Source organism: Euprymna scolopes, chromosome 31 (assembly GCF_053919585.1).
Source record: "Euprymna scolopes isolate OS-2025 chromosome 31, ASM5391958v1, whole genome shotgun sequence".
Lineage (NCBI taxonomy): Eukaryota > Metazoa > Mollusca > Cephalopoda > Sepiida > Sepiolidae > Euprymna > Euprymna scolopes.
The window spans coordinates 65158601-65183161 of NC_136512.1; the positions used below are offsets into that span (position 1 = coordinate 65158601).

Below are 24561 nucleotides of genomic sequence, written 5' to 3' on the forward strand. Positions count from 1 at the left end.
TAATCATTTAAATAACAGCAATCCTTTAAATAAGAGTAATCCTCTAAATAACAGTAATTCTTTAAATAACAGTAATTTTTAAATAACAGTAATCCTTTAAATACCAGTAATTCTTTAAATAACAGTAATCTTAAATAACAGTAATCTTAAATAACAGTAATTTTAAATAACAGAAAGTATGGTGATAGAATTCATAAGATTGCTAGCTATGGTATAGCTGGAAAAGTCTTCTCAATTATTAAATCATTTCTTTCTGATAGGTTCATAAGAGTAGTAGTTGAGGGGCAAAAATCAGAAGCTCACAGTATTAATGCCGGTGTCCCTCAGGGATCCATCCTGGGCCCAACTCTTTTCCTGATCTACATTAATGATCTTCCAAATCATATCCTTACATCATTTGTAGACATTTATGCTGACGACACTACCATTTATGGTACCACATCTAAGACAGTAAACGACCAAGTTCTCTCCAATTCTCTCTCCTCTGATCTTAAGCACGTAGTACAATGGGGAAAGGAGTGGCTGGTTACTTTTAATGCATCTAAAACCAAGCTTCTCTCTTTACATCATCAACATTCTAATTCACATTTGTCATCAATTGAAATGAATGGCTCTCGTCTTCAGGAGGCCTCAAGTTTTGACAAGCTTCTGGGCTTGACCATTACTCCTGATCTTAAATGGAACACGTATATCAAATCTGTTGCCAAAGCCGCTTGAAAAATGGTGGGACCTTTCTATCGATCCAGTAGATATCTCACTGCTGATGCTATTCTCTACCTATATAAGAGCCAGGTACGTCCAAGGATGGAATACTGTTCCCACATCTGGGCAGGAGCTGCTAGAAAGGACTTGTCCTGCCTTGATAGAGTTCAAAATAGACTTCGTAGCCTCGTAGGAGATGTCCTTTTCTCCTCCTTGCAACCTCTATCTCACAGAAGAGATGTTGCGAGTTTGTCTCTGATGTATCGTTATTTTTATGGAAAGTGTTCAACTGAGCTTCAATCTATGGTCCCCCCTCGCCAAACTTTCACAAGAAACACTCGTCTAGCTGTAAACACTATCAATAATTTCCCCCACTCTTTATCTGTGCCTAAACCTAAACGTAGATTCCATGAACAAAGCTTCTTTCTTAGAACTGCACGCCTGTGGAATTGTCTTCCGTTTTCCTGCTTTCCGGCTGACTACAATATGGTTGTGTTCAAGTCTAAAGTAAATAAGTTCTTGATGAGCCGTTCCATATAAGTTATTAAATTTACCAAATTTTCATTACTAATGATTACTATATTGACCAATTTCTACTGTACACTCTTTAACCCTTATCCTTGAGTGGCCTCTGGGCCTTGATAATGTGGTGATGCCTTTGTAAAAAAAAAAAAAAAAAAAAAAAATCCTCTAAATAACAGTAATTCTTTTAATAACTGTAATTCTTTAAATAACAGTAATCATTTAAATAACAGTAATCCTTTAAATAACAGTAATTCTTTTAATAACTGTAATTCTTTAAATAACAGTTATCCTCTAAATAACAGTAATCCTTTAAATAACAGTAATCCTTTAAATAACAGTAATTTTTTTAATAACAGTAATTCGTTAAATAACAGTAATCCTTTAAATAATGGTAATTCTTTAAATAACAATAATTCTTTAAATAACTGCAATTCTTTAAATAACAGCTATCCTCTAAATAACAGTAATCCTTTAAATAACAGTAATTCATTAAATAACAGTAATTTTTTTTAATAACAGTAATTCGTTAAATAACAGTAATCCTCTAAATAACAGTAATTCTTTAAATAACAGTAATCCTTTAAATAACAGTAATCATTTAAATAACCGTAATCCTTTAAATAACAGTAATTCTTTAAATAACAGTAATTCTTTTAATAACAGTTATCCTTTAAATAACCAGTAACAGGCATACGAACCTCCTCATCCAAGTGAGTTGTTTAACTTATTTTTCTCACATAAGGTTTCCTTTTGAATTTTGAATGAAAAGCAAATCTTAATATGTATGAACTAGTCTGTTAGAAATGGGCAAAAGTTATAGCACATTGGCTTAGAATGGGTGATTTATGCCAAATTAATGGTTAAATTTATGCTTATTTTTGGTATTAAATATTAATGCCTATTAATCTTTAACTGTGCATCAAATGGATACCATAATACTTAGTTCGCTGCACCTCATCATCACCAAGGTCCATACAAAATTTCAGCCAGATCGGCTACGTAGTTTCCAAGAAAAGGTGGAAGAGACGGACAGGCAGATTGAGAGAAATCTAATATAGATCAAATGAATGTTGGATGGATTTTAATTTTTCAGTTTAATTGTGGAATCTTTATGAACTGATGAAGCCTCCTCATTAATGTCATCGATATTTTGTACATCATTGAAATACATGTTCTTGAAACAGGCAGAAACAATTGTGTGTAAGCAAAGTGCTTTTTTTTTTTAGGAAATATGGAATGTTTCTCTGGATACTAATATTTATATTATTATTATGGGTTTTCACAAGGAGCTTTCACACAGGTTATCAAAGATCTCATTGAATACAGCCTGTGGTGTTTCCTGGAAGCTGAGTGACAACAAGTCTCCCCAGATTTTCCAGTACTCTCCACCTCTTTCAATACCATTTGCAAATAAATTTGCATTATCGCAACAGCTGCTTGCCATTGATTTCTCGTTGGCAGTGGCCATTGGTGTTTACTGCAATTTGAGTGGCAATAAGCCTCCCCAAGGTCCCAGTTCTCTTCACATTTATACAATGGAGATCTGGTCAGTGCTCACTCCTCTGTCTTTCCTTCCTCCTTGACTACTTGGCTATTTGGTTTCACTCTTTTTTTTGGGGGGGGCAGTGATGTGGTAATGGGGTGATGAGGGTGGGGTTAGAGAACTTATAGGTATGCCGCTTCAATGTTCTTGGTTCCATATAGCGCTTCATGTTTTGTCTCTGTAGCAGTTTGTGTGGTTTATGCTTCTGGTTCGTCTGTTAGTCTTCACATTCAAGGGTTTTCCTTAACATTTCAGCTGTTTTCATTATTGTTGTTCGTTGTATTTTTCCAGTCATTCCTCTGATTCCAATTTCTCCTATTCTTTTTCAAAGTTTTTCGGGATTGTTCCTAGTGCTCCTACTATTATAGGTATTATTTTGATTTTCTTCATCTTCCATATCCCTTTCAGCTCTCTGGCTAGCTCTGTGCATTTGCTCCGTTTCTTCTTTTCTTTAATATTCACCCTGTGGTTAGCTAAAACAGCAAAGTCTATCATTTGGCAGGATTTTTTCTTACTTGTTAATTATTATGACATCTGTCTTCTTTCTTGGATGGGTTTATCAGTTTTATGTCCATGTCCCATAGGATTTTGTGATTCTCGTTTTCAAGTACTGTTGCCAGCTTATGTTTGTACCACTTGTCTGTGCATTCGAGATGTAGTTGTTTGCATAATTCCCAGTGTACTGCCCTTCCCACTTGTTAATGTCTGTTCTTGTATTCCTTTTGAGCCAGTTTGCTGCATTCACTTACTATATGGTTTATCGTTTCGTCTCTTTGTCCACAGAGTCTGCATTTATTGTTTTCTTGTGTTTTATCGAGCTTTGCTTTGATGTGGTTGGTTCTTATCGAGTTATCTTGTGCTGCGGTTATTAGGGATTCCGTTTCTCATCTTATGTGTCCTTTTCGCATCCATGTCCACATGTTTTCGTTATTCTTATCTTTTGTCATTCTTATGAATCTTCCGTGGAGTTGTTTTTCTTCCCATTTTTCTTTTCTTGTCTTACCCTTTATCTCTCTGTTTTCTGTTTTGTTGATTTTCTCAGTGTTTCTCGCTGCCATGATTTTCTTTTCAGTGTTTTGCGTTACGTATTTTTCAAATTCGTTTTTTGTGTCATGCACACAGTCTTCTATACAAACTAGCCCTCTTCCGCCTTCTTTTCTTTTCACATATAGTCGGTATTATTATTATTATTATTATTATTATTATTATTATTATTATTATTATAATTATTATTATATCATATTATCATTATTATATTATTATCATTATTATATTATTATTATTGTTATTATCATATTATTATTATTATTATTATTATTATTATATTATTATTATTATTATTATTATATTATTATTATTATTATATTATTATTATTATCATTATTATATTATTATTATTATTATTATTATTATATTATTATCATTATTATATTATTATTATTATTATTATTATTATTATATTATTATTATTATTATTATATATTTTAGAAGATCATATCAATGGATGTATATTTTTTAGAGGCGGCAAATTTTAAATTAAAATAAATCACAAAAATATATTCTTATCATACAAATATATGGTTTATTCCAAAGATCAATTTTTGACATTTATAATTTAAATATAATTTCGGGTATATGCCCACCGCAGCTAGTGTGTATATAGCATAATCTAGAGGTCCAATTTTTACAAGTATACTCATTAAATTAGGCTGTATTTTGGCAATAACGCATCGAACGTTGTCTTCTAAGTGGTCTACCGTGTCTGGTTTATCAGGGTAGACATGAGACTTTACATATCCCCAAAGAAAATAATCTAATGGGGTTAAATTGAACGAACAAGGCGGCCAGTTGACAGGTCCATTTCGTGAAATTCATGTTTCTCTCAGTAAATTGACTGTGTCATGTGATGTGTAGCATGTGGCTAAGTTCTGCTGAAACCACATGATGAGTTGCCAAACCAAGCTGAACTTAAAAAACGATAGTTGCCAAATCTGTAATTAAAGAAAAGAGAGTTGTCAATTTAAAATTTGCTGCCTCTAAAAACATGCTGTATGTTTTAAACCACTATTTTGAAGTAATAATCCTCTATCAAGTTATTGAGGACTAGCAAGGAGACTCGACGTTGCTGCGGGATTCAATGACCATCAATGAATATTCCACACTTCCAATACTTTTATCATCCTCAAAATCGGTGACAATCACCCATTAGTTAATTAAATCGGTTATCAGCTATACTTGGGAACCGACTATGGTGCATCGGGAGAGAAGCTCACATGCCTTCCTGCAGTGACTAAGTCCACAATACATTGTAATCTACATTGCACTGTAGAGAACTTACTGTTGATTTTATGAAATTATTTTTATATAATGACTTGAATTAAAGTTTAAAATGTAAAAGTCAAATATCATGGTTCAATTGTGCTCTAAACAAAAACATTTATTTCGAACGCGCCTTTGTCTTATCAAAGAATCTATTGTCGATTTTATATGACAGACCCTTCTGCTTGTGTGGTGATAAAATTTTTCAAATGCACTTGTGATGTTAGGCTGTATAAAAGTGTTAACTTTAGTCAAAATCGGACTCTTCCTTCTTTAATGGGATTTTTTCGATTATTGATTTTCGATACTTATCAGAGGTATTCCGATACAAAACCTATCTAAAAACACTTCCAGGCAGATAAAGTACATTTGTGTGAAATTTCAAAAACATTGGCCCAGCCATTTTGGAGTCCATAGGGAACAAACACATACGCACGTTTGCGCACGCACACACACACACACACACTCACACACACAGTGCCATTTTATATATAAGTAGATACAATCTTATTTGTCATTTTATTTCTTCATATTTATTGTTTCTTGGAAGTGACTGTCAATTGGACAACGTCATGAACTGACGATCTGGATATGCCAAGATTGTCGATTCCGTAATACATTTTTTATTTTATTGCACTTGAACGAGGCTGGAGGTTACATCGGCCGAAACATTTTGAAAACACTTACCTGTTGCTGCGAGTTTGTTCCAGAGATGACATACAGTTTCCGCCCGTTGGGCATTGATTAAAATGGAGAGCACAGTTTTAAAATTGATGAGCGGGCTGAATTCCGCATCCATCGAATTCTTACGGTGTGTGAGAATTTGCCAGGATAACTCGTATGACGGGCATTTGGTCAAGGCCATTTTAAAATCAGTCTCTATAAAGCCGGCCAAACGTATAGCAACGTGTAATCCGTACTCGGCACGATTCTGCTTCAATAAAGAAAACGCGAGTTTGTTGTAGACTCCAAGTTTGCAGTAAACGTGTTCAGCCAACGATTGATAGTTGCAGCTGCAAACAATTCTGCATTTGCAGTTGGATTCCATCAAGTCTCCAAGAGATTCACTCAGTGTCAATCTGCATAGGAGTAAAAAGAAGAGAAATTCTTTATTTTAAGGGAGTTAAAACGTTCTTTTAAAGATACATAAAGCTCTCTTCTTTTTTTTTTAAGCTTTTTGTTGTCGTTGTTTTTTTTTTGTTTTTTTTTTTGTTGCTGTTTTTATTTTTCAGACTTGGGGTGAATATTTTTAAAAAGATATGTGTCAAACATAAAAAGAAAAAAATGTTTCTTTAAGTTAAAAAAAAAAAAAAAAATTTTTTAATTTTATAATTGTAAATTTTTTTTGTTTTGTTTTTTATAGTTTTTTTTTTTAATAGTAAATCTCTGCCAAAAATAAATTACAATGAAAAATATGTGATTTGTATTTTTTTAATATATCCCCCTAAATCTGAAAAAAAAAAAAAAACTTGTTTATTTTTTACACAGATTTTTAGCAGAAACAAAAATAGAAGTCCATCTAAAGTAAAATCGCACTTATTGATTATTTTCAAGTTTAATTAAAGTTTTATGATATCTGTTTTTATTGAATTGTAAGGTACAGAGTAGGTAAAACACCCTCCCCTCCCTATGTTAAAAATGGCTTTCTAAATAATAACCTTATTATTTCAGTGCAGATCAATAAGTGCACTAGTACCAAAATCGGTTGTTCCTGAGATAAGACTCCCAGATCGCTTGCTGTATAAGAGCCAGGTTCGCCCTAAAATGGAGTACTATTGCCACATCTGGGCAAGCCTGCTTGGTGCGCCCTATCTTGAGTTCAAAACCGCCTTCAAAACCTAGTAGGTAATGCCCTTTTCTCTTCCCTGCAGTCTCTTTCCCATAGAAGAGATGTCGCAAGCTGTCTCTGCTATATTGCTATTGTTATGGCAAGTGCTCGACTGAACTCCAATTTATGGTCTTCCCTTGCCAAGCAAAGCCAGGCTGAACTACTAGTATATATATATATATATATATATATATATATATATATATATATATATATATATATATATATATATATATATATATATACGGCATAATTATGCAGACACACCGGTTCCTGTCAGATCACCAAAGTTAAGCAACATTGAGCCTGGTCATTACTAAAATGGGTGACTAATTTAGGAAGTCCAGGTGCTGTATGTAGGAGGACGTCGACACCTCCCTGCAAAAAGTTGCAAAAACCTAATGTCGTCATATACATGTGACTGAGGACCGCTTGTGAATTTCATACTCCCTGAATAGGGTTAGTGCTGACTGCACACACACACACACATATATATATATATATGTTTATGGGAAAATGTGCTTATTCAATTATATTTCACCTTTTATTTATACCTTTAATTCATGAAGCTCAATGTAACTACAGAACATATACAAATAAATGACAAAAGTCTACATTCCAAATTTCAAGATGTTGACCATCTTACCGTTTATTTCTTTAAGTCTGTTGGAATTTTCAATTCTTGACAGCACCTGTTTCATAGCGCATAATCATTCATGTAATTATTATGTTGATTTTTTAAAATTTATTCCGCCCTTAACTTATCAGAAGAAAAGGAACTCTTCAACTTTAAAAGAAAATAAAGGAATATGGGAATGATTACAAAATTCCGAACATCGGAAGAGAAGTTGCATTTGTTTTTCTTTTTGTTACGCCCTAAAGGTATCTTGCGGACACATTTATCATTATATATATATATATATATATATATATATATATATATATATATATATATATATATATATGAGGGAGTTAAAAGAAAAAGAATAAGATCGGTCCTTTAAGAGGAGACTTATCGGGATAATCCAAAGCTCAACAAATTGTTTTGGAGCTTATATAGAAATCAATAAAGCAAGGAAATGACAATGTAAAAATATATATTAACATATCATAACTTGCCCTATCTCTGAATACTCTTTATGTAAAATTTCAAATGTTTAGACCAGAAATTGCCTGAGTAATTTGCTACAGACTGCAAAGGAAATTTTTTTTAACTTTGACCTCAATTTTGATTCGTTAACATTTATTGTTTTGGTCTCAAATCATAATAAAAAGTTTTATCTATGTTCAAGTTACCTACATCTAAAAGTTCAAGTCTTTAGACTCAAAATTTGCGGAGGAGTTTGGTAGAATCAACAAAGGTCAACTCTTTCAACTTTGACCTTTTAGCAGCCAAAATTTCGCCCAAAAACTGATTAAAATGCTTGCCGCATGTGTGAATACCCGTTATGTAAAATTTCAAATGTTTAGACCCAAAATTGGCTGAGTAGTTTGCTAGAAACTGCAAAGGTCAAATCTTTTGAACTTTAATCCCTTGCCAGCCCAAATTTTCAACACAAACCGATTAAAAAGCTTGCCCTATCTCTGAATACCTTTTATGTAAAATTTCAAGTGTTTAGACCAGAAATTGGCTGAGTAATTTGGGTAGAGACCGCATAGGTCAAACTTTGACATTTATTTTTGGGGGCTCAAATCAAATTAAAAAGTTTGATCCATGTCCCAAGTAACCTACATTTAAAATTTCAAGTGTTTAGACCCAAAATTGGCAGAGGAGTTTGCCAGAGTTTTTAAAAATCAAATCGTTGAACTTTGACTCTTGGACAGCTAAATTTCTGGCCGAAAACCAATTGAAAAGATTTTCCCAAATCTCAATAGCCCTTCTTTCAAATCTTGAGTGTAGACTGAAAATTGACAGAGTAGTTTGGTAGGGAACTGTACACACTGTTACGGGCTGGTATGAAGCTGAGTCGGGGTGGATGTCCCCTGATAAGAATCTTATGACTGTAGGTCAGCGCTTAACCGTATGTTGTCCGTAACACAATATAAAAATAAAAATAAAATAATGACAAGTAAAGTGTCGTCCACGATTTGTGACCTATTTGACACGTTGTCTGAGGTTCTCATTAGCACATTTTGTTCCGAACGATTCAAACTCAAAGCAAGAATGACACAACGTTAAAATCTTAAAACACGAATGTTATTCAGCATCCTTAAATTTAATATCACACCGCAATAGGTTGGGGTGAGGTTGGAGGATAAAAAAGGAAACATCATAAAAGAAAGAAAAGAAAACAAGGTGATAAAAAAAAAAATAATAATATAAGAGAAAATGTATATACCATTTCTATTATGGTATGACAGTTCGGCCAAGGACAAGGAGTGGGGATATCGGGATGGGGAAATCATAATAGTCACTTAACTTTATCCAATTGGACTTTCGTGTTTCATAATGTCTCCGCAAAGTTCATCATTCGTGAGATTTTTCCTGTTTGGTTCCTTCTTGGATGGGGACGCCCTTCGACATGACGATATTTTTGCTCGTTGCAAACCTCTTTTTATTCACCTTTAATGTCTTCGCCGTGAACTTTCCATGATGTCCATTCTCGGTCGAAAGAATTCAACTCCTGTTTATTTCAGGGAAATCTGTTTACGCTGCGCTTTGGGCATTCCTAAGCATCACCGGCTCATAGCGAATTTTTGTTATTTTTTTTTTTGATTCATTATTCGCTCAAACGTAAATAAAACAAACGGTCCATTTGACAACGTTCACTGCTCTCCGCAGTCTCCTTTTCTTTTTCTATTTTTTTTTTCTTGCCTCTCAATATTTTTATACGAACGCTATCGTTTATCACCGTTAAAAAGAACGCTCAGTTCAAAACTGCTTTTTTTTTTTGTCCGTGTTGATTTCACTTTTTCTTTCTCTCTCTTCTCTTTTCATCAGCTTCACTGATAGTGGGCTCTCTCGCGCATTGCATTTTCAGAGGGAGGGAGGGGGGTGTACGCCTCGAACGCTAGTGCGTTCATTTGTTTGTTATTATTATTTATTTATTTTTATTTTTTTATTGAATTTAAATTCACCGTTCGCCGTAGGCGTTCCCTAAGAGATTAAAAAAAACTATTTCTTATTCCGTTATGATTATTTCCTAATTTATCAACCGATATCAACTAGCCTCTCTACCAATATAACAACACACACACACAATTTCTCTTATATATATATATATATATATATATATATATATATATATCATGAACTCAACCTTATTGAATTCCTCATCAATGTCTGCTTTTATCATAAGGATTTCAAGTTTTTTCTGCAAAGAACACAACCATTTCTGTAAATGACTGGTTAGTTAGAATCAAATATAGTTTTGACAGATTCAAAGGTATCTCTGTTAAAATTAATAAAAACTTATGGCTTTTACATATAAGTAGATGCATAGAGATATAGACAGTTATAGAAAATGATAATTATATACTTGTCTTTTGATAACCAATGGAAAAGTAATTGCTGTTGTTGTTCCTGGATAGCACAGATGACACATTCAATGGACATTTGTTCATCGGGCTTTGATCTTGCCGTTTCAACTGTTGACATAATAGATACACAGAAAGACAACAGGTGACATGGCTTGTCCATTCCAGGATGCTTTAATTCTGAAAACAAAACAAAAAATATAAAAGGTTTTGAATAAAAAAACTAGGGTCGTTCCAAAAGCAAAGCCTCCTATTAAACTTCAAAAGTTGAAGAGCTACAGAGACGAAAGTAGTACCATTAAAACGAGAGACCATTTGTGCTAAAGATTTTATTTTTCTACATAGTCATGCCATTCTCTATACATTTTTCCTATCAATTAATGATGGATGTGCATGGGTATCCAGAACGCACTTTGGTCCTGGATATGACCTTAAACTATATCCGATGATGAGGCCCCGGCTCATGGGCTTTGGGGAGTATGGAGCCACACCTTAATTGGCATTGCTCCCAGGTCCACTCTGACCGGAGTGGTAGTACCTGTTAGGGTCCTAGCTATGGGTTAAATAGAAACCGACTTGAAAAAAAAAACAAATATATTCTCTTAAAAATTTTTTCTTCAAAATCACTGAATTCGGCATTAAATAATCTGAAAAGGGTTGATATGCCGTAAAACAAAAACCAACCAACCAGAACGCACTTTGTCATACAAAGGTCGTTCCAAAAGTAAAGTCTATTATTTTTTTTTTTACTTACTTAAAAAGTTGGAGAGCTATAAAGACAGGTATCATTAATTCGAACGACTTTTTGTGCTCTGGAATATATTTTTCTACATAATCACCACCATTCTCAATGCACTTTGCCAGAAATTCAATGATGCATCTCTGCTTGTGATGCACGTCCATGACAGGAGTTGCTTTCTTTGAGTCTCATACCGTCAATGCCTGCAGCAGAGGGATGAAATTTTCAGGTCATGAATACATGTTCAGTCATCATAAAGCAATGTGCAATCTTCTCTGATGCAGTCAGGTAGAATAAAAATAAAAAGAGGAATCATTACTTTTGGAGTGCCTCTTTGTAATTTGGGTGAAAACGATTCTGGCATGGATCAACAATGATGATTATTTATTATTGTTGAAGGTCGACTGAACGCATGAAATTAAATAACTACAACACAAAAATAAAATAGAACAAATATATTGAAAGCAAGAAAATATATACAATATTTACAAAGAGTCCATTGATATAGTCATGGGAAGACCATCCCTGGAGAAAGTGTCGGCTAGGTGGTTGTCTACTCTCGATCTCGTTGTCTCTCCCGTCTTTACGGTACCAACCATATTTATATGGTTTACACTCCACATACGCTAATTAGGTAGATCCTACCACAACAATTATATAAATACAACTGAAAATAAATTATTTTGAAACAAGGAGGTATTTAGTTGTCTATGACTAGCATTAATACCAATATTACGAATAGTTAATTTTTTTTAAATATTTGTATTTTTAAATCACTTATGTTATTTTAGTGGCGTATGATAAGTATTTACTAAACATTGAATATTTATTTCGTCAACAATCAAAAAAAGAAACTGGAATTTTAAACAAAAAATAGGAGGTATTACTTTTGAAACGATCCTCGTATGTATAAAAAGATTATGATTGGTTAAATGATTATTGATTAATGAAAATATTACACAAAGAAACTCCTTTACACGTATAGAACATAATCCCAAGGTAATGCCACCAAATTTATGAACACCCTGTATGTAACATAGTCGTTACTTTTTAACACAGACCAGATGCTGTGTTTATGAAAGTCTCGCAAAGAAACAAGGAAAAGAAAGAAATTTGACGCAAGTTTTTTTTTTAGTTGAAAGAAAAGGCATTTATTACCGGTCGTTTCCACAACAAGCCGCCTGACACATATGTTTCCAAGACAACAACAATATGGTTAACCAAAAAACTTGTTAAAAGTTTGAAAGATAAATAAGTCCTGCATCCTGTTTAAAAGTTCACGTCCCACTATCACATGGCTAAAAAAAACTCTGCCGTGTCAACACCTGCTTAAAAGTCTCTCTCCCTGTCACATGCAGTTTTTCCTTCCTCTTCCTCCACAGTGACGTCATTTCGTGCCACAGCTTGGTCATTTGCACACATCGAGATGCTGCTACTCCTACATACATGTCAGTAGCTTCGTTACAGTATACATAGGTCCCCACAGTCGGCCAAGCTCCAACCTCTGTCCCATCACCGAAATGTGGCATCCCTGTGCCTGCTTTACCAGTACTTTCCCAGCCAGCCTGAATGATCGGCCCATCATCGGCCCATTACAGTGTTTGTCGGCTGATTGTCGGTTATGTAATGGGCCGATGATGGGCCGATCATTCAGGCTATTTGGGTTATTGATAAGTGCTCGGATGAGCTCACAGCACTAGTACCCCCTCGACATAAATACCCCCGACAAACTAGACAAGTAGCAAAATTCCACCCCTACACCATAGAGATCCTTAGATGTTGTAAAGCCTTTTACTCAAATAGCTTCTTCTCTCGAACTGCTAGACTTTGGAATTTCCTTTCAAGGCCCCTGCTTCCTTGGTTGTACTGACATGCAGAAGTTCAAGCTTAATGTGAACAGACATCTCGCTGCCCAACTCCTTACATAGTATCCCGACAAATCTGGTCCTTGTTAGTGGCCCCTTACTGTACCTTGTTTGTGGGTTATTAAACAGTAAAAAAACAAAAAAGAAAAACAGATTTGTATGATTTTCCGATAAAAATATTTAAGAGCACCGAAATGTCTTTAGATTTGTACAAACCTTTAAATTTGAGTAAAGTGGCCTGCGTCCGCAAGATTCCTTTAGGGCTAACAGCTGCATGCCTTCCCGCTGCAACATACTGGCCACTTTCAAAAAGTTCATTAAATTTCTCAATATAGTCCAACATCATTTCTGCTTCTCGCTCATTGGTTGAGTCGTCTTCTTTGAATACATTTGCAGCATCCGATATCTTAACTTCTGTTGTCGTATCAGTTGTTTCTGAAGATGCTAGTGGAGGAAAAATCAAAGCAAAAGAAATCAGAAACCAATATTAGAAATGATTGCAGAAACATTTTGATAATTTAGTAACAATTCATTACACGTTCATGAATTTATCTTCTACATAATATTGTGTATTCCTTCATTTGTTAGTTCATATGTTACGCTTTGGAAAATTTCGCAAATTTAGCTTTAAAAAGGCCAATCACACAAACCTAGATTTCCTTCCTTATTCCATACGGTATGCTTTGAAAAAAGACCAAATACAATTTTTGAAAGCCAAACTGCCTAAAAAAAAAGGCCAAATTTGCAAAATATAGCTTTAAAAAGGCCAATCACACAAACCTAGATTTCCTTCCTTATTCCACACGGTATGCTTTGAAAAAAGATCAAATACAATTTTTGAAAGCCAAACTGCCTAAAAAAAAAGGCCAAATTCGCAAAATATAGCTTTAAAAAGGCCAATCTGGCAAACCTGGAAAAATATCAGCTTTATCAAAACACTAGTAGGGCGATCCGACGTTGCTTGAGATTTAAAGAGGATTAACAAATGTTCCACATTTCTAATACTTTTATTGTCATCGAAATCGGTGAAATCACCCATTTGTTAATCAAATCAATTGATTGCCTGCTCTAATCAGCAACTCACCGCTGTGCACTGAGAGGAAGCTTCACATGCCTCCCCGTAGTGACTTAGTCCACAATTCATTGTACTTATTTACTATGCCTCCCCACGGGACAGAGTTAGACACCAGGGTCGTTTTTTAACGTGGAGAAAAGGTACAAAAATAAAAATTGTCTCAGTCGTGAAGGACTGTTTCTCCACTGAAAGAGAACAAGAAATAGAAGTGCAGCATCTGAAGAACAGATGGTATTTATTTGCTCCCCCACCGAGCAAATTAGGCACAAGGCCAATTTTTAATGTGAGGAGTGAAGGGAGGGGGAAGGGAAAAAGGGGACCAGCTCCCGAGAGGTGGGAAATGGGAGCTGGTTAAAGGTCAGGCATGTGGGGTTGCCCCCACATCTGGTCTTTGCTAGTCATAGTGCCGGAACAGATGGTATTTATTTGTTCCCCCACTGAGCAAATTAGGCACAAGGCCGTTTTTAATGTGAGGTAAAAACCAGCTCCCCTAAAAGTAGGCAAAAAGGGGGCACTCTGGTTACCAAAAATAATAATTGTCCCAGTATAGAGGGTTTCCCCTCCATTGACTGGTACAAATTATCTTAAGTGCAGCATCTGCCGGAACAGATGGTATTTATTTGCTCCCCCACCGAGCAAATTAGGCACAAGGCCAATTTTTAATGTGAGGAGTGAAGGGAGGGGGAAGGGAAAAAGGGGACCAGCTCCCGAGAGGTGGGAAATGGGAGCTGGTTAAAGGTCAGGCATGTAGGGTTGCCCCCACATCTGGTCTTTGCTAGTCATAGCTAGTCATAGCTTGCAGTATCTGCCGGAACAGATGGTATTTATTTGCTCCCCCACTGAGCAAATTAGGCACAAGGCCGTTTTTAATGTGAGGTAAAAACCAGCTCCCCTAAAAGTAGGCAAAAAGGGGGCACTCTGGTTACCAAAAATAATAATTGTCCCAGTATAGAGGGTTTCCCCTCCATTGACTGGTACAAATTATCTTAAGTGCAGCATCTGCCGGAACAGATGGTATTTATTTGCTCCCCCACTGAGCAAATTAGGCACAAGGCCGTTTTTAATGTGAGGTAAAAACCAGCTCCCCTAAAAGTAGGCAAAAAGGGGGCACTCTGGTTACCAAAAATAATAATTGTCCCAGTATAGAGGGTTTCCCCTCCATTGACTGGTACAAATTATCTTAAGTGCAGCATCTGCCGGAACAGATGGTATTTATTTGCTCCCCCACCGAGCAAATTAGGCACAAGGCCGATTTTTAATGTGAGGAGTGAAGGGAGGGGGAAGGGAAAAAGGGGACCAGCTCCCGAGAGGTGGGAAATGGGAGCTGGTTAAAGGTCAGGCATGTAGGGTTGCCCCCACATCTGGTCTTTGCTAGTCATAGCTAGTCATAGCTTGCAGTATCTGCCGGAACAGATGGTATTTATTTGCTCCCCCACTGAGCAAATTAGGCACAAGGCCGTTTTTAATATGAGGTAAAAACCAGCTCCCCTAAAAGTAGGCAAAAAGGGGGCACTCTGGTTACCAAAAATAATAATTGTCCCAGTATAGAGGGCTTCCCCTCCATTGACTGGTACAAACCATCTCAAGTGCAGCATCTGCCGGAACAGATGGTATTTATTTGCTCCCCCACTGAGCAAATTAGGCACAAGGCCGTTTTTAATGTGAGGTAAAAACCAGCTCCCCTAAAAGGGGTCACTCTGGTTACCAAAAATAATAATTGTCCCAGTATAGAGGGTTTCCCCTCCATTGACTGGTACAAATTATCTCAAGTGCAGCATCTGCCGGAACAGATACTACACTTTGATCCCGGCCCGAAGGCCAAGTGGCGTTAATTCCACAATTCATTGTAGTCGACATTGCAATGTAGAGAACCTACTGTTGATTTTATAAAATGACTTGAATTAAGTTTAAGATGCAAAAGTCAAGTATAATGATCCAATAATACTCTAAACAAAAGTGTTCTTTTTGAATGCGCCTCCGTCTTATCAAATAACCTACTGTTGATTTTATAGGCTGAACCATTCTGCTTGTGTGGTGATAAAACTTCTTGAATGCAATCATGTTGGTAGGCTGCATAAAAGTGTTAACTTTGACCAAAAGTGGACTTTTTCTTCTTTAATCAGATTTCTTTGATAATCGATTTTTGATACTTATCGGAGGTATTCCGACACAAAACCTATCGAAAACACTCTCAGGCACATAAGGTATACGTGTGAAGTTTTTTCAAAAATCGGCCCAGCCGTTTTGGAGCCTATAGAAAATTTCTCTCTCTCTCTCTCTCTCTCTCTCTCTCTCTCTCTCTCTCTCTCTCTCTCTCTTTCTCTCTCTCTCTCTCTCTCTTACACACACACACACACAAAGTGCCTTTTATAGATAGATAGATAGATAGATAGATAGATAGATGGATAGATATACAGATAGATAGATAGATAGATAGATAGATAGATAGATAGATAGATAGATATCTGTGGATTAAATTAAAACATATTTGTTGATTAAATATGTTTCTCATTCTGTGGAATTCCCACGGGTCGTGCTGATTTAAATAATTAAATTATCATAATCAAATAAATATGACCGTTGGACTCATTTCTCATATTAAGTCAACATGCCCTACTTTAAGTGAATTTAAAATTTACACACCATTTTTTTATATACTAGTTGAAGTACCCGGCTTTGCCAGGTTGTATTTGATATATATGAATACCCCGTCCTCATACATAATTATCGTATTGATTAAACGAAACATTAATTCATAATGGTTTATTTTTCCATATCTCCCATGAGATAGGAGCAGTAGGTGCGTTTTATTTTATAGAAGTCTCACCAATAGCACTAATTTTCTTTTCTAGTTTAATCTTTTATCTTTTAGTCCTTCTTATTTCAAAATATGATGCAAGAATCTATATATTAATATGATAGCGCTTTTGATTCCGTTTGCCGTAAAATATGTTTAAATACAGTGCCACACAAAAGTATTGGTTACATTACATTTTTCTTCATAACTTTAATTAGGGTTCAATATTTTACCTAAACTTTGGTCAGTATATTCCTATTGCTATTCTAAATTATATTTGGAGTAGTAATTACAAAATCAAAGTTTAGAAAGTTTATATTTAAGGAAAAATATGAATTAACAAACACAAAAGTATTGGATACACTTTAAAAAAAATTCTTTTTCTGAGATAAGTTTAAATGACTTTTGCTTAGCGTGTTGCAATAATGCAAACGAGTTATCACTGACCAATCAGAGAGCTTTATATTAAAATAATTTTATAAAATTCTTCCAGTTTGGGCTCACTCCTTCAAAGTCAACCAGTTCATTTATAAAAATGCCTAAAACTAAAGAGTTGTCAATAGACATTCGTAAAAAATCATTGATAAGCACAAAGAAAGAAAAGGGTATCGAATAATATCAAGGGAACTTAATCTACCACTTGTACAGTTGGAAACGTTATTAGAAAGTTTAAAACCCCTGGTGAAGCTGTTGTAAATCTTCGAAGATGTGGTCGGCCAAGGAAATTAAATGAAAAAGATTCAAGGTGGGTAAGCAAAAAGGTACAAAAAAAAACCTTTTCTTATTCATGGTGAAATTCAAACCGATCTCAGAGAAGCTGCGATTAATGTGATCAAGGATACAATCAGTAGCGTTCTAAATCGTGCAGGTTTTGTATCAAGGTCCCCAAGAAAAATTCCATTATTGAAGCTTAAACATGTCAGATCACGGTTGAATTATGTTAAAACATATGGGGAACAACCCCAAGAATTTTGGAACAAGGTAATCTTGTCAGACGAAACGAAAATCGAAATCTTTGGAAGAAACGCAGCAACACATGTATGGCATAAAAATGGCACTGCCTATAACAAAAAGTATACCATTCCTATGATAAAGTTTGGCGGTGGTTCGATTATAGTATGGGGGTGTTTTTCATCCAAAGGTACTGGTGAACTAGAAATCATCAATGGTAGAATGAATGGACGTATGTACAGGGAGATTTTGGAGAAAAAGCTCCAGAAATTTGATTTATTGGGACATAATAGCAATTTCGTGTTTCAGCAGGACAATGATCTCAAGCATACTGCCAAACTAACCAAGGAATGGATTAGAAACAACGGAATTGACGTTCTTATTTGGCCCAGTCAGTCTCCAGATCTCAACCCAATTGAAAATTTGTGGAAAATATTGAAGATCAATGTTCACAAGAGGAATCCACAAAATATTCAACAACTAGAACAGTTCTGCAAAGAAGAATGGTGCAAAATACCTGCATATCTTTGCAAAAAACATGTGTTCAACTATAGAAAGCGATTGGAAGCTGTTGAACGCAATAAAGGCTATGCAACCAAATATTAAATCAATGTATCCAATACTTTTGCATTAGTTTATTTATATTTTTCCTTTAATATAGACTTTCTAAACTTTAATTTGTAATTACTACTCCAAATATTAGTTAGAATAGTCATAGGAATATACTGACCAAATTTTAGGTAAAATCTTGGACCCTAATTAAAGTTATGAAGAAAAATGTAATGTATCCAATACTTTTGTATGGCACTGTATATTTAAAATCATGCAGATATTCACATTTATTAATACAAAAATATGATGGCAAAAATTTTTTTAAAATAAATAAATAACTTAGCGCCATCAGTTAGAATCGAAACCAAAACATTTTGTGTCCCAGCGGCGTTCTTTACCGACGTTGGTATCAAGGCAAAGACAATAAAGTCTAAATATTAACACACTTGAAATGATGAATTTTATTTGATCATGCGCAGAAAGAAATACAAACATGTCGGCTAGTTGAAAAGAACATTTCGCATGTCAACATGTCGATATATGTCTGTAAGCAAATAAATGTTATAATATTTCAAATGTATTCTTTGTCTTACATAGAATAATAAAAATCTTTGTATTTGAAATTCAAACATTTCACGTCATAAATTTTTAAATTCATTGAATGACTAAAATTTGATTTATATATATATATATATATATATATATATATATATATATATATATATATACAGGGTGCCCCCCATAAAAAACGGGTCCCAACTCTAATTAGGCCCCGTTTCTTACTGTTTTGTCCGAATTAAATGAAACTTTGGTCATAACGAGTTTATTATATTCAAAACATTACATCAAAACACTTCTTTTTGTTTTCAATAATTTTATTTTAGAATGCATTTGTCATTTCTTATTTTATTTATTTATTTGTTTTTTTTTTTTTTTGGTCACCCTGTATATATATATATATATATATATATATATATATATATAATTATAAAACTTGTAACGAGTTATGTAACCCACTTTCTTGTTTACGACATCCAGTTGCGCATGCGCGCATAAACATTGACCAATAACAACATAAACAAATAAACACAAATAGCTTCTTTTGCAGATTTTGACCTGTGCACTGAAATATTAACGTTATTATTTCGAAATTATTATTTAACATGGGAAGAGTGGGGATGTTTTACAACTATTCTTTATTACAACTATACTGTCGCTATTTTCTTACAACTAAACAACTTTAACCTGTTGACAAACATAAGAACAATTGTAGTAAAGCCAAGACTACTACTACTACTACTACTCTTTATCCGTCCCTTTTCTTTCCTTCCTTCTTTTTTTATTTTTTATTTACATTTCTAGATACAAAATAGTTGTGTGAGAATGGTGAATTTGTTGACATATTTACTAATCTGTTTCAATATTAGTTTTATTTTATTCTATTTATTTAGGTTCTGTTTTTTCGCTTCAGGTTTTATTAATTATTTTTTTTAGATTTTAAGTTTCTATAACTTGGTTGAAGGATTCCAATATGGGTTTTTCATTCTTATATTTCTCATCAGTAGGTTCATGTGAGTTTTTGCTGCTAAATGACTTTCGTCGGCGTTCGATTTGCAGGAAAATCATGCTTAATTTTCGATTTTTGAGCGATTATTCGGAAAAATAGGTAAGTTTACACGAATAGGGAGGATTTTTTTGTCATGTTTGAGTGATCCGTCCATGATTTTTCATTTTAATATACTTTCATAGAAATATTTTTGTTATGTCAAAAAAAAACTATTTTCTTTACATCACAAGTGTCACGCTCATACATGAATTACATAGCTAATATATACTGGCTCAACGGGTCACGGGTAGTCTAGTATATATATAAAAGTCACTTCGTGTGTGAGTATGTGTGTGTGAGAGAGTTCCTTCCTCATAGGTTCTGAAACGGCTGACCCTATCTTTTGCAAATTTCACACAAAGTTCATTTAGATGTCTGGCAGTGTTCTTAGATATGTTTTGTACAGAAATTCATCCGATAAGTATCAAAAATAAAAATAATTTAAAAAAACGATCTTAAAAGTACCTTTTCTGTCTTATAGATAAAAAAAGAATAATTTTTACAGGGGAATATTTTTACGTTACACCAGCCAAGGGAGATAATAAAATTTCAGTAAATTATTTCTTCTTTAAAAAGAACAAATTTATTATTATCTGGAAATATACAGTGATGATCATATTTATTGGCACGGTAAAATAAAAGTTAAATTTTGTCTAATAAATTCTAAAAAAGGGATTAAATTAAAGAAAATAACAAAGTATATTATGTATTTTTAACTGGCCTTTCCGATGCAGCAATCGGATTTTAGAAAAAATAAATAACAAAGGAACAACAAACATAATTGCAAAAAACCCTTGTTCAAAATTATTGGCACGGCTTTGTTTTTCTTTTAGTATCAGTATAATATCAATCAATTTCCGGTTTACGTGCTTTCTGAACTTTTTTATAGTCATATTATGCTTGTTTAACGCTAATTCAGTGAATAATTTTTTTCAGATAATTTTTAGATAGCGATTTATTTAAACTATTATAAGTGACTAAATTATAATTTTCAATCGCCATGGTTAAAACTAAGGAACACAGCGAAGACGTCAGGAAGCTTGTTGTAGCATGCCATACCAATGGGGAGGGCTATGATAAGATTTCAAAGAAGCTAAACCTTCCCAAATCCACTGTTAGAGCCATAATAAACAAGTTCAAATCGCAAGGCCACGTTATGAGTTTAGAGGGTAGAAGGAGAAAAAGGATTCTTTCCCCAAGAGATGAACGGAAAATTGTTCGACAAGTAAAACAAAACCCAAGGATCTCTGTTGGGGAGATTGTTGATGAACAGAGCACCTCTGGAGTGAATGTATCTCGACATACAGTTGGTAGAGTTTTGAAGAGAGCTGGTTTAAAAGCATGTCGTCCGAGAAAGACTCCCTTATTGAAGCCTATGCACCTGAAAGCAAGGCTAGCCTTTGCAAAACGTCATATTGATAAAGATGTTGCATTCTGGAAACGTGTTCTATGGACTGACGAAACGAAAATAGAGTTATTTGGCCATAATAAAGTGTCTTATATTTACAGAAAATCTGGCGAAGCTTTCCTGCCTAAGAACACCATACCCACAGTGAAGCACGGTGGAGGCAGTTTGATGTTTTGGGGATCCTTTGCTGCCTCTGGACCAGGGCGACTTGTTAAGGTCACAGGTAGCATAAAAAAGGAAGATTATGTTAAAATATTGGATGAAAACCTGAAAGACTCTGCTAAAGAGCTCTCATTTGGTCGTCGTTGGTGGTTCATGCAAGATAATGACCCAAAGCATTCGGCTAAACTGACTAAGAAATGGCTTGAGGACAATCATATTAATGTTTTGGAGTGGCCATCACAAAGCCCAGACCTTAATCCAATTGAAAATTTATGGAGAACATTAAAATTGAGGGTAATGCAAAGGAAGCCTAAGAATCTTATTCAATTGGAGGATTATTGTCAGGAAGAGTGGGCTAAAATTACTACTGAAGAGTGCAACAACTTGGTTGTAAACTATGAAAAGCGACTGAGGAAGGTAATCAAGGCCAAAGGCTATACAATTGATTATTAAATAAATCGTGCCAATAATTTTGAACAAGGGTTTTTTGCAATTATGTTTGTTGTTCCTTTGTTATTTATTTTTTCTAAAATCCGATTGCTGCATCGGAAAGGCCAGTTAAAAATACATAATATACTTTGTTATTTTCTTTAATTTAATCCCTTTTTTAGAATTTATTAGACAAAATTTAACTTTTATTTTACCGTGCCAATAAATATGATCATCACTGTAGCTATATGGTAGAGCATTTGACTACAGATCAAATGACTCCCTGTTCAACCCGGATGTACATCACGATTTTATTTTAATTTTTTCTTATTAATGAGTTCAATTTATGATAAAAGAAGAGATATCATTTAAAAATTCCTGCAAATCATTTCTTTGCTTGCATATTTAAAACTAAACATTAATCAGAAAGTGACTTTCCAGGGCATTTATCGTCAAGCCCAAATATCAGCTGATGTGATATTGTAGACACAGACAAAATTTGATAAACGACATTATCATTATTATTTTTTATTTTTTTATTCTTTTTGCGACTTTTTGTCCATCGGGCAAATTATTCCTTGTAATATATAATAATCAACAGAGGATTGATTCTATAATAATTCATATACAATCTACATGAATTAAAATATAACGTGTAAGCATATTGTACAACCAGGCAACGCCAGGCTGTCAGCTAGTATATATAGTAAGTTATAAAATATATATGGCAATTAAGCTACACTGAATATTCCGCATTTCATCCACTCTAGGACTCTTCAGGCTTATGCGCATAAGCCTGAAGAGTCCTAGAGTGGATGAAATGCGGAATATTCAGTGTAGCTTAATCGCCATATATATTTTATAACTTACTAACTAGCTCTACCTACGTATTGAGCACTTTTGAAGTAAATACTTAAAGTTTACACATAAATTTATACTTTTGTATACTAATTTTATGTGAGTAAATAAAGTAGTTATATATATATATACTTCAGAATAAAATTATCTAACAATCAACTGATATGGAAAATTTTATATATATATATATACATATATATATATATATATATATATATATATATATATATATATATATATATATATATCGTTCGACTGGTGTTAATCGTGACACCCTGCACTGAAGATTCCCGAAAGGATGAAACACTAGTGCACTGTGCGATAGGCAAATACTAATTTAATAGGTATTTGAGGAGAAATATTTACAGGCACTGATTCTTGGTCTGATGGTTAGAGCTGCTGACTATCAACACGATGGTTGTAGGTTCGATCTATGTCTGAGGAAAGGTGTATATCTAGCCACACTGATGAGTTGTGATATAATGAAACAGTACTGTATGTGGATAAAATAATTATGACAGCCCCTTTAAGAAATTCGTTTCTTATTGTTGAGCACTTTTCAGTTGAATTAAAGTCGGTCAATTTAGCTATCATGCATAGATCATCGTATAACGATTAGATCACTGTCTGACTGACGTAAAGAACATTTAAAATTAAAATGTTTAAATTCAACGTTATTTTCACACGGTTAATGGTAGCCGAATGGATACGGTCTTTACTAATCGAGCCAGAGATGTCTTGTGTTGCCGAGTTCGAATCATTCGACTGGTGTTAATCGTGACACCCTGCCCTGAAGATTCCCGAAAGGATGAAACACTAGTGCCTGTAGGTATTTAATTATTATAGTAAAAAAATAATTATATATATATATATATATATATATATAGCAGAACTGGTAAATAGTGAAAACTTGAAGGTGCTCAATACTATTGCAGAGCAAATATATATATTTTTATTTTATTACCGTTTTATCTGCTTAGTTACACATGTTTCTGCTACTGAATCGTATTAACGGATGTAAATGGAGATTCCCCCTACCTTTTTATTTTTTTAAAACGTCTTCTTCTAATATCGTCTTTTCAAATCATAATAACCAATTCGGTCCAAGTCTGACGAAGTTACGGGATCGCTAATACGGTTCAGTAGCGGGAACATGTGTAACTAAACAGATAAAACGGTAATAAAATAAAAAAAAATTAAAAAAATAAATATATATATATATATTTATTTTTTGGAGGGTTAACAGTTACATATGGTCGCTACAAATAGCCATCTATTTCAGTCCATGAGATTTCTTCAGGTAACCCGGAACCTCTTGGTACCACAAAGAAAAATGCATTTTGTCTTGTTCGCTTCTCTTATGCAGCATTCAATTTCAGCTCAACAGTTCCTGATGATAAAATTTTGCCCGCAATGACGTCACAACTAGGCCCATGTTAGCTGGTTATATCGACCTTATTGATGTTTCTATCACCTATGTGCCTATCGTTTGATATTGTTTATTACCCCGAGGAGCTGGTTGCCGTTCCCAGGACATTTCACAAACAAGTAACTCTCCCTCGGCAAATGATCAGATCACAAATGCAAAAGAAGAAGAAGAAGAAGAAAAGAGAATTTGTGTCAATTCAGAGGTGCATTCATCTGCTGCTAGCTTGTTTGTTTGTTGATCATCATTTGTTTCCCCGATATTTTTCCATTAAGAATTCTTTCTAGAATGATATCAGG

At 34.2% G+C, this 24561-nt stretch overlaps 1 protein-coding gene across 2 annotated transcripts in view; it reads right to left on the reverse strand.

Annotated features, from left to right (window-relative positions):
• LOC145255764 (clathrin heavy chain linker domain-containing protein 1-like) overlaps nt 1-24561 on the reverse strand; it is a 76920-nt gene that overhangs the window by 5919 nt on the left and 46440 nt on the right. For both annotated transcript variants that reach the window (XM_080114425.1, XM_080114426.1), the window contains exons 6-8: nt 13215-13442; nt 10397-10574; nt 5777-6168 (exon numbers count right to left, since the gene is read on the reverse strand). In XM_080114425.1, the coding sequence (XP_079970551.1) occupies nt 5777-6168; nt 10397-10574; nt 13215-13442 (798 nt within the window). The remainder of the gene's footprint in view (nt 1-5776; nt 6169-10396; nt 10575-13214; nt 13443-24561) is intronic.